Below are 12,642 nucleotides of genomic sequence, written 5' to 3'. Positions count from 1 at the left end.
ATTGCAGCTCTATTTACAATAGCCAGGACATGGAAGCAACCCAAGTGTCCACCGACAGATGAATGGATAAAGAAGATGTGGCACATGTATACAATGGAATGTTACTCAGCCCTAAAAAAAACCAAAATTGAGTTATTTGTAGTGAGGTGGATGGACCTAGAGTCTGTCATACAGAGTGAAGTAAGTCAGAAAGAGAAAAACAAATACCGTATGCTAACACATATATATGGAATCTAAAAAAAAAAAAAGGTTCTGATGAACCTAGGGGCAGGACAGGAATAAACACGCAGATGTAGAGAATGGACTTGAGGACACGGGGAGGGGGAAGGGTAAGCTGGGACGAAGTGAGAGAGTGGCATTGATATATATACACTACCAAATGTAATATAGATAGCTTTCCCACTAGCTGAGATTAGCTCCGTGCTTTGTGACCACCTAGAGGGGTAGGAAAGGGAGGGTGGGAGAGAGATGCAAGAGGGAGGGGATATGGGGGTATATGTATACATATAGCTGATTCACTTTGTTATACAGCAGAAACTAACACAACATTGTAAAGCAATTATACTCCAATAAAGATGTTAAAAAAAAAAAGAGCCCTTTGAGTGGTTCTGGAGAGGAGTTTGACTTAATTAAATTAAAACATTCTTCCTAGGATGTGAAGGAGCAAGTGGACCAATCATCTCTGTCATTCCCCTAAACTTGCTTCTGTTGAATTCTTTGGAGTCTCATTTGGTTCCTCCCTTTTATACCATCTCCTGAACTCAGTAGACAAGTCTGGTCACCATCCCAACTCCATCCTGTCTCTTCTATTTTGGATGCCGTAGTTTGGGGCATCACATGCTCTCTTATCTGGACCGACCGCTGCAGATACCCTCTTCCTGGTTTCTGTACTCTGGGCTCCCCTCCTTCATCTACCCAGACCTCTATTGATAAAGCTCAATTTCCTATTGTAACTGCCTCCACAGTCTCTCTTCTAGAGTTGCTGATGGAGCCCCATTTCCTACCAGCATGGAGTCCTTGGCATGAAACTTAAAGCCTGGTTTCAGAATTCTTATGTCCCTTATACCTTTCGTTCCTCTGTAACTCAGGGCTTATACTCCAATTGAAGTCCTTGTTCAGTGTAACTTGCATCTTCCTATTTTCATCTTTATGATACTCTCTTTTTCTAGAATGCTCTTTCCTCTGATCTTTTTCTGAATTCCCACCCATCCTTCAAGGCCCAGCTTAAAAGGTATCCCTTCTTCCAGAGGCTTCTCTTGTTTCCCCTCCCAATATGTTTCCTTTCTCTCAACATTGTTCCCCCCGCTCCTACCCTCTTCTCTCCACCTCTTGTGGCGTTTCCTCAGGCCCCTGGCCATTGTGCTGGTTGAAGTAGCCCTGGTATAGTTGAAAGCTCAGTACATCGGAAATTAGGATGCATCTGTTTGAGGGCTGCTGCTTCCACTTTGCTGGTATGTGATCTCTGGCAAAGGACTTAACCTCTTAGAACCTCTGTATTATTATTTTCAAATTGGAGGTAATAGTCCTTGCCTCATAGGATTGTTGTAAACCCTGAGATGGTATATAAAGAAATCTTTTCTAAATCGGAAGGCATTATACCAATGAGGGATATCATAATGATTATCAATCTTATACTCTAGTTTTTTATATAATTGCCTTATTATATCTCTTATATTATAGTTATTTGAGAAATTATTTTACTCCATCCTCCCACAACCAGTGTTAACCTCCTGTATCAGTTAGTCAGGTGTTCAGGTGCATGTAACAGAATACACGATTATCATGGGTTTAAGCAAAAAAGAGATTTTTTTATTTCATAAAATAAGAAATTTGAAGGCCAGCAGTCAAGGTTGGGTCTACAACTCAACAATATCGTCCAGTTTCTACCCCACTGTCTTCAGTATCTTGACTTTCTATTTTCATGCTTGTTGTCTCATAGTTGCAAGATGATAGCCACAGCTCAAGGCTTGATGACCTTATTTGGAGACAGGAAACAGTGTTTGCCTGTGGGGGAGGTACTGGATTGGAGGTGGATACTCAGGTGCCCTTGAAAAGGGACTTCATTTCCACTGAAAAGAGAGAGAGTAGGCATATTGTAGGCCTGTTGAGTAGGCAGCAGTGTCTGCTACAGCCCTTGATGCAGAAATCAAGTCTTGTTCATCTTGATTTCCTCTCTATAGTGCCTAGTATATAGTAGATGGCATATGGTAGCTGTTCAATAAATATTAATTGAATGAATGAATGAATAAAATAATACATGAATGAGATTTCTAAAACCTGAAATAACCGGTCTCAACACAGCCATTTTTTTTTTTTTTTTTAACACAGCCATTTTTGTACATACATCTTCCTTAAAGTTCTCCCTCATAATAGCCTTCAGAACTAGAGCGATTTATCCATCAAGCAGAAGTGCTGTTATTCAAAGTGATTTGATTAGTTTTTGTCTAGTCAGGGGATAAGATGCAGGAACATTATGTTAGAAAGGCAGCATAAAAGTGAGTCCAGATCTGAGAGGTTTTAAATGAATCTGAAATACTAAAATATGTCTCTGACAGATATGAGCCTTTGTGGTTTTCTTTTTATACGAAGTTGCATAGGAATTCAAAATATTGTTACAGGGTACATCACAGTAAGAATTCATATTATGAAAATTATACACTAATAGAATCTTTTAAATGACCTCCTCCCCCTTTTCTTTCCATACCTTATCAGACAGGGGGAGATTCGGTGGGAAAGCAGTAATTATAATCCTTCCTAGTTTGACAGACTCTTGGTATATGCCTGAGCAAAATGGGTGAGAGAGGGTGGGGATAAAGATATAAAGGAAATTAGGTGACCTAATAAGGCCTACTGGAGGTACATGTAGCAAATGTGGTTCTTAACGTTGAATAAAGTTCAGCTTATAGGAGAATGAGCTAATAATTTTCTATTTCATAGATTTACAATTGACTGGTAAAAGTCTCTGATCTTGAATTTGTTCCTGTAAAACCTAGCCTTCTTGATAACAGAATTGGCAAAGTAGATGGGATCTCAAAACATGGTATATCTCTTGGTCTTTAGGAAGATGCACTTGTATACCTGCATTGCACGAAATGGGGAAGGGAATGGGAATATACAAACATATTTTAATCATAAAGCTTACAGATGAGGAAGTCAACACTAAGAAAACTTAAGTAATATCTCAAGGGTTACTTCTATTTACAGATATGGGAATAGAACCGAGAAATCCTAGTGCCTTCTCTGTTGCTCTTTCTAATGCCCTATGTGACATCTTTAATTTTTTTTTTTTTTTTTTTTTTGGCTGCATTGGGTTTTCGTTGCTGCGTGCACGGGCTTCTCATTGCGGTGGCTTCTCTTGTTGCAGAGCATGGGCTCTAGCTGCATGGGCTTCAGTAGTTGTGGCTCGCGGGCTCTGGAACGCAGGCTCAGTAGCTGTGGCACACGGGCTTAGTTGCTCTGCAGCATGTGGGATCTTCGCCGGCCAGGGATCAAACCCGTGTCCGTTGCATTGGCAGGTGCATTCTTTTTTTTTTTTTGCTGTACGCGGGCCTCTCACTGTTGTGCCCTCTCCCGTTGTGGAGCACAGGCTCCGGACGCGCAGGCTCAGCGGCCATGGCTCACGGGCCCAGCCGCTCCGCGGCATGTGGGATCCTCCCGGACCAGGGCACGAACCCGTGTCCCCTGCATCGGCAGGCGGACTCTCAACCACCGCGCCACCAGGGAAGCCTCGGCAGGTGCATTCTTAACCACTGTGCCACCAGAGGAGTCCCGGCATCTTTAATTTTTGAATCTCCTTTAAGGTACTCAAATATGAGAGATAAAATTGAATTATGTTGGTGGACCTTGAGAGACTTTTATTCCACAAACCTTTATGCAAAAGTTACCCTTCTGTTGCTAGACTTACCCCTAGGAACCAGCGTTTCTCACAATAATACTCATACTTTGTAGAAATTATTGTCATCACTTAACTTTTCTGGTCTTACCTTTTGTCATCACTCAAATGGGATAGTAATAACTTTCTTGTCTAACTTACAGGGTTATTTCAAGAACTAATCGAGAACAAAAGAATTTAGAAAAGTGAAAACTTACAAATGTACAGCATGATTCATCATCTTATTTAATACTAATAAAAATAATAAACTTTAAAACCAGCTTGTCTTGCCTTTTAACCTCTAGTCCCATTGCCCACCTCTGTAGAATACTAAGACATGCAAGGTAAAAAGTAAAAAATAAAGAAAGGAAGAAAGAAAGGAAAGAAGAAAGAAAATAAAAATAAGCAATCCTTCCTTTACTTCTCTTCTTAGTTTTTTAACCTAATTTCTCAAGAATCCCTTTGTTTTTAGCTGCCAGCTCCATCTCTGAGAACATTCATTGCTCAATTATTTACACCCAATATCCCCTGGAGAAGGGGAATTTAACATCTGTACTAAGTTTATCATATCTGGTGCCTCACTGACCTGTCACAACTGCCCTTTGGGTTCAGGCGTGTACATCTGACATCCTATGGACATCACCTGGGTGTTTTATAGTCCATTCAGATTGAACACATCACAAAGTGAATTCGCGTTCTTTTCCAACAAAACTGCTACTTGGGCATCTCTGTCTCAGGTGCATTTCCATTGGCCCAGGCATCTAAGTTAGACACTTGGGAAAGTTCCTTGACACCCCTCCCTTCCTACTGCCCCAGATAATCAAATACGTAGTCCTGCTGATTTTATCCCCAGCACAGTTATTCTCTATCCCTTCACCTTCTGCCATAAACTCCCTCTGTATTCTCCGAACTGGCCTTCTTATGTTCATTCTTCTTCCCAAAGCCTCCAAAAGGATCTATTTCAAATATCCGTCTGACCAGATCATACCCTGCTTCAAGCCAGTCTATAACTCTCCATCACTGGAACCATGGTTCTCAAACTGGGTTCATATGGAGCCCATGGGGGCACCTTAGTTGGAGGGGTGGAAGAAGGCAAAGGGGATGCTATCTGAGCTGGGGCGTCTATGTTCCCACTTCAAACAAGGAGATCCCACTCTGTATTTGCTTTTTGCATTGAGATTCTTGGAAATCATTGCTTTTAGATAGAAACATTTTGTGGTTAAAATTGGAAGCCCACTGACTATAAGGTACAGTCCATGACCTGGCCCCTACCTGCCTTTCAAGGTTCATCTCTCTTTACTCCCTTCTTCTCACTGTAGAACCAAGCAACACCAAACTGCCCACATTTCCTGCACATACAACACCTCCATGCCCCTGACTGTTTTATTATGCTGTGCCTGTCACCATGAAAGCCTTCTGTACCCCATCCCTACCTTTAGGGTAACCAAATTTCAATACCTTCTAAGACTGGGTATCACCACCTTCCGGAAGCATTCCCTCTTCCTCCTAGTTGCCCTTTCTCTCCCTGACAGTCTGCTCTCCATTATGTGCTAGTTCAGATGTGAGAGGCATTAGGTGATGTAGTGCAAGGAGCACTGGGTTCTGATCCTCACTCAGCTGCTGACTATGTGTGTGACTCTAAGCAATTCACTTCACCTCTATGGACTGTAATTTATTCTATCAATCATCCTTTCATTCAATCAACAATATTTGTTGATCCCTCTTTCCCCTTTATGGAGCTCATATTCTGGTAGGGGAAATAGGAAATTAAAAACAAATTTAAATTATCCTATGGTGTGAAATTCTATGGAGAAAGGAGTCTGGAGGGTAGGGTATTTCTTTTCTTATTGAAGTATAGTTGATTTACAATATTATATTAGTTTCAGGTGTACAACATAATGATTCAATATTTTTATAGGTTATACTCCATTTAAAGTTACTACAAAATAATGGCTATATTTCTTGTGTTATACAATACGTCCTTGTTATTTATTTTATACATAGTAATTTTTATCTCTTAATCCCATACCCCTATCTTGCCCCTCCCCATCCCTCTAGTTTGTTTTCTGTATCTGTGAGTCTGTTTCTGTTTTGCTATATACATTTGTTTGTGTTATTTTTTAGATTCCACATATAAGTAATAACATAGAGTGTCTGACTTGTTTCACTAAGCATAATATCCTGGAGGTCCATCCATGTTCTTGCAAATGGCATTATTTCATCCTTTTTTATGGCTGAGCAATATTCCATTATATTTATATACTACGTGTTCTTTATCCATTCATCTCTTGATGGGTACCTCCTTAGAGAGATCTTCCTTGACCATTGGATCTTAGTCATCTAGTCACTCCCTTTCAATCAAAATGACTTTAATTCTCTGCACATCACCATCTGCTATTTTTCTTATGTTTTTTTCTTATTTTGCTGTTTATCATCTGTCTTCTCTATTAAAATGTAAAGTCAATGAGAGCAGAAATTGTTTTGTTGCCTGCTGTATTCCCCAGTGCCTAGAACACTGCCTAGTTCATAGGAGAAATTCCTTAAATAATTATTGAATTAGTGGATACTCCTGTTTTTGAGACTCCTGTTTTTGAGACTGTGACCATATGGCCAAGATGCTACAGTCCAACTGAGAAATGCATGGGGCTCTCTCTACTGTAATTTGCAGCAAAAGAATCCTCAGCTGCCATCCTGTATGGAACATCTGGCCCAATAGCAGATTCCTGACACTAGCCTGAGATAAGGTCTTAACAGTAATGAAGAAATTCCTTCCTCTTTTCCCTGAGAAGCCCTCAGAGCAGAAAACATACTACTGCTTAGGGCTTTGGTGACTGACCAGGCAGCAATGAGATTGATTTTTAGGCAAAACACCACCTCTGATCAATCAAAGCAATCAAAGCAAATGTTTTCACCTTCAAAGTAATGATCTTAGGGGCTGAAACTTTTACAGCCAAGGCTCAAGACAGTTGTGGAAATCCTTCCGGAGTTAATAACCATGTGCCTCAATTCACGTGTACTCAACTCTGAATTGGTATTCAACCTCAAGGGCTCATTCTAGGTAAGGTAGGAATACATTATGATTTCCATTTTACAGGTGGGGAAACTGAGTCTCAGAGAAGTTAAATGACTTGCTGTGGATCTGATGCCCTTAGGTCTCTTATTTGTGAATACATTCAACAGTGTTTGAAAGTGTTTTGTTTTCGGAAATGACCGAATGTCACTTGGAGACAAGTAAAGCAAATTAAACAGATTCTCAGGGCTGGTAGTACAGCTTCCAATGGGTGAATATCTATAAGATTTATAAGGGCCCTTAGAGAGTCTTCAGGCTGAAAATAAAACCTCAGAAAATCACATATGTACTCAAATGCCACTCACTGGTTTTTCTTTGTTTTAGGCAGATCCATTTCATGCTAGACAAAGAAACCTATCCCAACCTCTGCTGCACACACCTGGCACAGAGAGGGAACAGGGCCTGGAGACCAGCTACTCAAATCTTCGTCTCTCTGCCAAGAGAGCTTAAAGGTATAAACTGGCTGTGAAACTGGTTGTTTCAAAGGAGCAGATTCTTCCATTTTTATGTCAATGAAAAACAAAGGAGGATGGGGAGAATCTCTTCACTTTAAAAAATATATCAATCCATTAGAAAACATTCTAGATAATTAATGTACCAGAGGAGGATAAAGACCTGGAGAAGCCAGTTGTTTCCCCCTGGTGGCAATTAGGCTGTGGAGAGTCGGCTTCTGCACCATTCAAAACTGTAGCGTGCAAATTAGCACAGATTGAAAGCCCACCAAGCTGTTCCAGGTAGACCAGATGTCTTGAAGGAAGGCTGTCTCTCTACAAGTAAACACAATGCCTATTTCCTGTCACTTTCACTGTTGAATAAATAGCTATTTGGTATCTGGAATAATTCTTGATTAATAGGGTTATCTTTTCTAAAAGGGCATCCCAACTGTTCTGTTGTCAGAGTGGAGCACTTTTTCAAAACACATTCTCCAAAAGCATTGCTTTACTGCCCTTTCCCGATCAAGAGCTGGTCTTTGCTGCCAGATGTTGACTCAGAGATGAGGGAAGGTTTTGGTGGCCATTCTCCTGGGGAGAGGTAGATAGGCTGAAGGGGAAAACTAACTGGAGAATATGAGGGCCTTCATTGTTATCATTAGCAATCCAAAGGAGGATGAAGGATGCTGGGGATGGAGGAGTAGTGGGAGATGGCCGAACATCAGCAGTGAGGTCAGAGAAGCAGCAGTACCCGCTGGGGATGCTTGGCCAGCATTGTTTTGGCTGTGAATCTAATGAGCATAAAATTCATTCCTTCAACAAATATCTATTAAGGTCCTTCTACATCCAGGGAACTGTTCTAGGCATTTGGGATCCATCAGTGAAAAAAAACCACCAAAAACCAAAACCAAAAAAGATCCCTGCCCTTGTGGAGCTTTTATTCCAGCAAAAGAATCAGACAAGAAGCAACAGACCTAAAAATAAATTATATAATATACTAGTGCTATGGAATATATATATATATATATATATATATATATATATATATATATATATATACTAGTGCTATGGAATATAAGTGCTATGGAAACAAGGGAAAAAAACAGTTAATGAAGCCTCAGAGTCTCAGGGTGTGGTGGGTCTTGCAGTTCTGAAGAGGCTTTTCAGAGGTGGCTGTTTGGAAGTGATGTTTGTACAAAGACTTGACAGGGTGGAGGAGCTGGCCATGCAGATATCTGACAGAAGAGCATTCCAGGCCAAGGGGACAACCACTGTGAAGAGCCAAAGGTGGGAGGTGGGAGGGTACCTGCAGAGTTTGAAGAACGCAATGAGGCCAGTGTTGCTGGAGCTTAGTAAGGGCAGTGGGGCTGGCGGAAGTGGGGAGTAATAGATGGGGTCAGAGAGATCAGGGGCCAGGCATCTAGGGCCTCACTGGGCATTGGAGGAGTGCAGCTTCAGCTCCAAGGACAATGGAGAGCTGTTGCAGAGTTCGGATCAGACAACTAACCTTATCTGACCCACGTTTAAAACTCATCGGTAGTACATTGAGAATAGATTGTGGCGTAAAAATAAAAGATTTCTCTTTTTTAAATATGCTGCCTTACTTATATGACGAGGTTGCTATGAGACTCAGATGCAAAAGCGCTTTCAAAATTCCCAAGCACAGTGCAGACCCAAAGTATAATTATTTTACACAAACAATAGGGGGTTCAAAAGCCAAGGCCCTTCTTGCCTCCTCTGATCATGAGTAGTACCCCGTTCATGAAATTAAACCAGTCTATCTATAAGAAGCTAAAGGAAAATTGATTCTATTTATTTTTAAAATAATGGAATTTTGTGCCTGAGTTTCAAGTCATTTAGATTTTTCAGATTGCTACTGATTTTATGTTTAATTTTTGAAAGAAATGCCTTTAAAAAAAAAAAAAACTGGAAGTGCTAGGCTTGAATACTGAAGACTTTAAATACAGCGACAGACCAGGATAGGAGCAGAAGTCTGGGAACTTTAAACCTATTTTGTTTTCTCTAATCCCCTTGGAGAGCTAGAAGCGGGCTGGCCAGATCCTCCAACATTTCGGGGGTGGCATCTTTTCTTTGCGGTGGCCCTCCCATCAGGTGAACGCCTCTGGGTGGGAGAACACACTTTGTGCAGACATCTGACCTTCATATAGTCTGGGAAGAAATTTTAAAGGATTTTGGAGAAGAGGCCTTGAGTCTCCAAGAGAAAGACAAGAAAAAGGGGCCCGAGGAAGCCAGAACCTCCCGGGAGATAAAACTGAGTTAATGAAGAGGGGCGATTATCCCAGATTACGTAAAAGAGAAGGCTAGGAGTTCTAAATGGCTGCAACTTGGAGTTTACTCTGCCTAAGGTATGTGTTTATATTTTTGTGTTTTGGTTTTTGGTTTTTGTCTTTTGAGTAAGGTTTTTTCCATCTTCACCCACCGCTGAATTTGAGAAAGCGGCTGCTCTGCCTGCCAGACCCCCGTTCTCGTCTCTTCCTCTTCCTTTAGATTCGGAACCCATTCCTATTAGTCTCCACGCTGCTGGCTCCTGGGACCCTCATGCCCGTCTAGTGAGAAGCAGCTGTGTGTTATGCCCTCCCCCCCCCCCCCATGCCTCCGGTTCTTATTTTCTTATTTCTCCGACTCCCTCCTGGTGCTGCTGTCCAAAGACACACCTTCCCAGCCAGCCCAGCTGTCACGTCTCGCTCCAGAGGTTCGGGGGAAGCAGTGGGAACTGTGCGCTCTCCAAATCCAGCCCGCCGCGCTGGGCGTCCTCCTCCCCTTCCCCTTCAATAAAGATCCAGCCTCGACCATCCCCGCTCCTTCCCGATCGCTAGTTTTGTTTATGGAACACGCCGAGGCATTGGGCAATCTGCGGTGGCCCGGCTCTCGCTAGGTTTGGGGAGGGAGGGGGCAGCGTTCACGGCCCCGGTGTGTCCGAGACGGTTAGATCACATCTTTCGGATCCGGAGGCACACGCAGCGGGTGACAGGAGAGCCCCCCCCCGCCCCCGCGGGTTGGGGGTGGGGAGAGGAGAAGGGACTCGGCTCGGGGAAGGAGGCAGGGAGGCAGCTGCAGTGCCGGGAGGGGTGCGCGCGCGTGTGCCGGGCTCGCCCGCCGCCTCTCGGCTCAGTCTGCGCTCTTCGGCACGCGGGGAGCAGAAGCAGCGCCCAGCGTCCGGGCCTCGCCTGCCCCGGGCGCCCGGCCGTCCCCGGGCCGCGCTCCCCGCCCCCGCCCCTCGCCCCCGGCCCGGCCCCCTCTCCATTGAGTTTTCCCGACACCGGCGCCCATCAATGGTCCTGTCCGGGGATGCACACGCAGCCCGCGGCCGGAGGGGGGTAGCAGCCGCCGCCTCCAGGTGCGGTGTCTCCGGGGCCGCCGCCGCCACCCGCTGTCGCCGCCACTCGAGCCCCGGGGCGCGCTGAGGTCCCGGCCGGCCATGCGGTTGCCGAGGCTGCCGCTGCTGCTGGCGTGACAAGGGGCGACGGAGCCGCCGCGCTCGGGGTCCCCGGCTGCCTGCATGGATGTCTTCAGCTTTGTGAAGATTGCAAAGCTCTCGAGGTAGGGGCCGCGCCGGTTCACGTGCACCCAGGGGCCCCCGCCGCGGGCAACTTGGTGCTTTATTTTTCGGGAGCCTCGGGGAGAAGCCAAAGACGGAGAGAGCAGCTGGGCTTAAGCTAGGACTGAAGCGAGGTGGCCAGGGGCTGCCGCGTTCAACTTCTCTCTCACTGGCTGGTGGGGCTTGTGTAGCCACGGCTGTAGACCACACACACAGATACACACGCCCTCACGCACAGAGCAGTATTCACGAGTTTGTTTTCCCTTAGGAAAAGCCCCAGTGGCGCTTGGGGTCACATGTATAATTCAGGGCTAAGAGAAGATGGTTGTAATCGCTCCTGCTAGGAAAAGCCCGAAGTGCTTAGAGCTTGGGTTCCTGCTTTCCAAGCGGCAGTGACCAAAAGCGACCCCCTGCCCCCACCCCTAAATCGGGCCTCCACACCCCCAAAAAGTCAGCTTGGAGGTTGACCCAGGTAACCTGTCAGGTGTTCCCAGCAGTGACCTAGATGCTGAAGTCATGGAGACAGAAGAGAAAGACCTTTAGCCTTTCTTTGGGTGACTATGTAGTTCTAAGCCTGGAGAGATTTCGACATTTGCTTCCAAGTGGCCATGTTGTTGAAACGGAAGAAAAATCATCAATTCAGGCAGATTTGTCGGGCAGTGCTGATAAAGGAGGAACATTTCCACTCTTTGGGTGCCTAGGTTTTACCTGGTCAGAGCATTCCTCCTAGGTCTCCTGTCCTGCTTAGCTTCCAAAGACTTAAGCAACCCCAGGAAGTAGGTCCATGCTTCTTGTAGCGTGGCATTCAGTGGCAAGAGCCAGGTGTGAGAAGTCTTAGAAGACATGCCCCATCTTCTCTGCCCAAGTCCCTGGAAGCACTGGCTTTCTTCCCCCTGAGCTCTTGACAGCAGCTACTACCTCGACCTTAGGAGGGAGACCGACCTTAGGAGGGAGACCGACCTTAGGAGGGAGACCGCAGAGGTCTTCAGGGCACACTTTAGACTTGCTTGCAGTCGTGAGAGAATAATTACTGTTAGGGTGGGACGTGTTGATTGCATGAGGCAAGAGTGAGTAGTGTCAGATAGCCCAAGTCAGAAATGTATGTTGACTTTGCTAAATTACGTTTGGGCCATTTCAGAAACATTCATTTTGGATGTTGCCATTCAGATGGGCCTGTCTCCAACATCCACAGGTCTTTATTTGTTCTTCTTGCCCATCTCCACCTTTCTTCTCTACTCACATGGGTGTGTCTTAACGTTACAAGCAGATTTCCCAGGGAGAGGGCCGCAGTGTAACTTAGTCTTGGAAGGTATACAGTTGATGGGTAAGTCTTGAGGTATACAGTTGATGGGTAAGTATGTCCACCCACCAAGAGGTATTGCCCTGCATATCAGAAGACTAGTAAGTTGGGCGGTGGATGACTGTAGTGTGGCAAATTGTTTGATTTCACATCTATATCATTGAGGGCCGTGGCTTCACACCTCTTTTCTATTAACTTCCTGCACACTGCTGCCTATGGCTGGATTATAAACAGCTGTCAAATCATGAACCGTGGATGGGAAACGGCTGTGAGCAATAGTTTAGCAGTTGCGGACGGACAGAGAGCTTGCCCAAGGGAAAGAGAGGTTCAACCAATATAGTATAGTTCAAAGTAACCAAGATAGATGTCGGTTGCCTCAAATGCTAAAAACGTTAAGATTAACAAAACATC

General features: G+C 44.5%; 1 protein-coding gene across 9 annotated transcripts in view; it reads left to right on the top strand.

Moving 5' to 3' along the window:
• Positions 1 to 12,642, top strand: part of FRMPD4 (FERM and PDZ domain containing 4) — a 797,331-nt gene that overhangs the window by 244,315 nt on the left and 540,374 nt on the right. For 2 of the 9 annotated variants that reach the window (XM_060292300.1, XM_060292297.1), the window contains exon 1: positions 10,650 to 10,933. The exons of 5 other annotated variants lie outside the window; for them this stretch is intronic. In XM_060292300.1, the coding sequence (XP_060148283.1) occupies positions 10,893 to 10,933 (41 nt within the window). In that variant the 5' untranslated portion in view covers positions 10,650 to 10,892. Of the gene's footprint in view, positions 1 to 9,406; positions 9,739 to 10,649; positions 10,934 to 12,642 lie in introns of those variants that run through there. 2 more of the 9 variants (XM_060292299.1, XM_060292301.1) reach the window with 2 other exon arrangements.

This window comes from Globicephala melas, chromosome X, assembly GCF_963455315.2.
Source record: "Globicephala melas chromosome X, mGloMel1.2, whole genome shotgun sequence".
In the NCBI taxonomy this organism is placed as follows: Eukaryota; Metazoa; Chordata; class Mammalia; order Artiodactyla; family Delphinidae; genus Globicephala; species Globicephala melas.
This window is presented reverse-complemented; position numbering and strand designations above follow the sequence as displayed.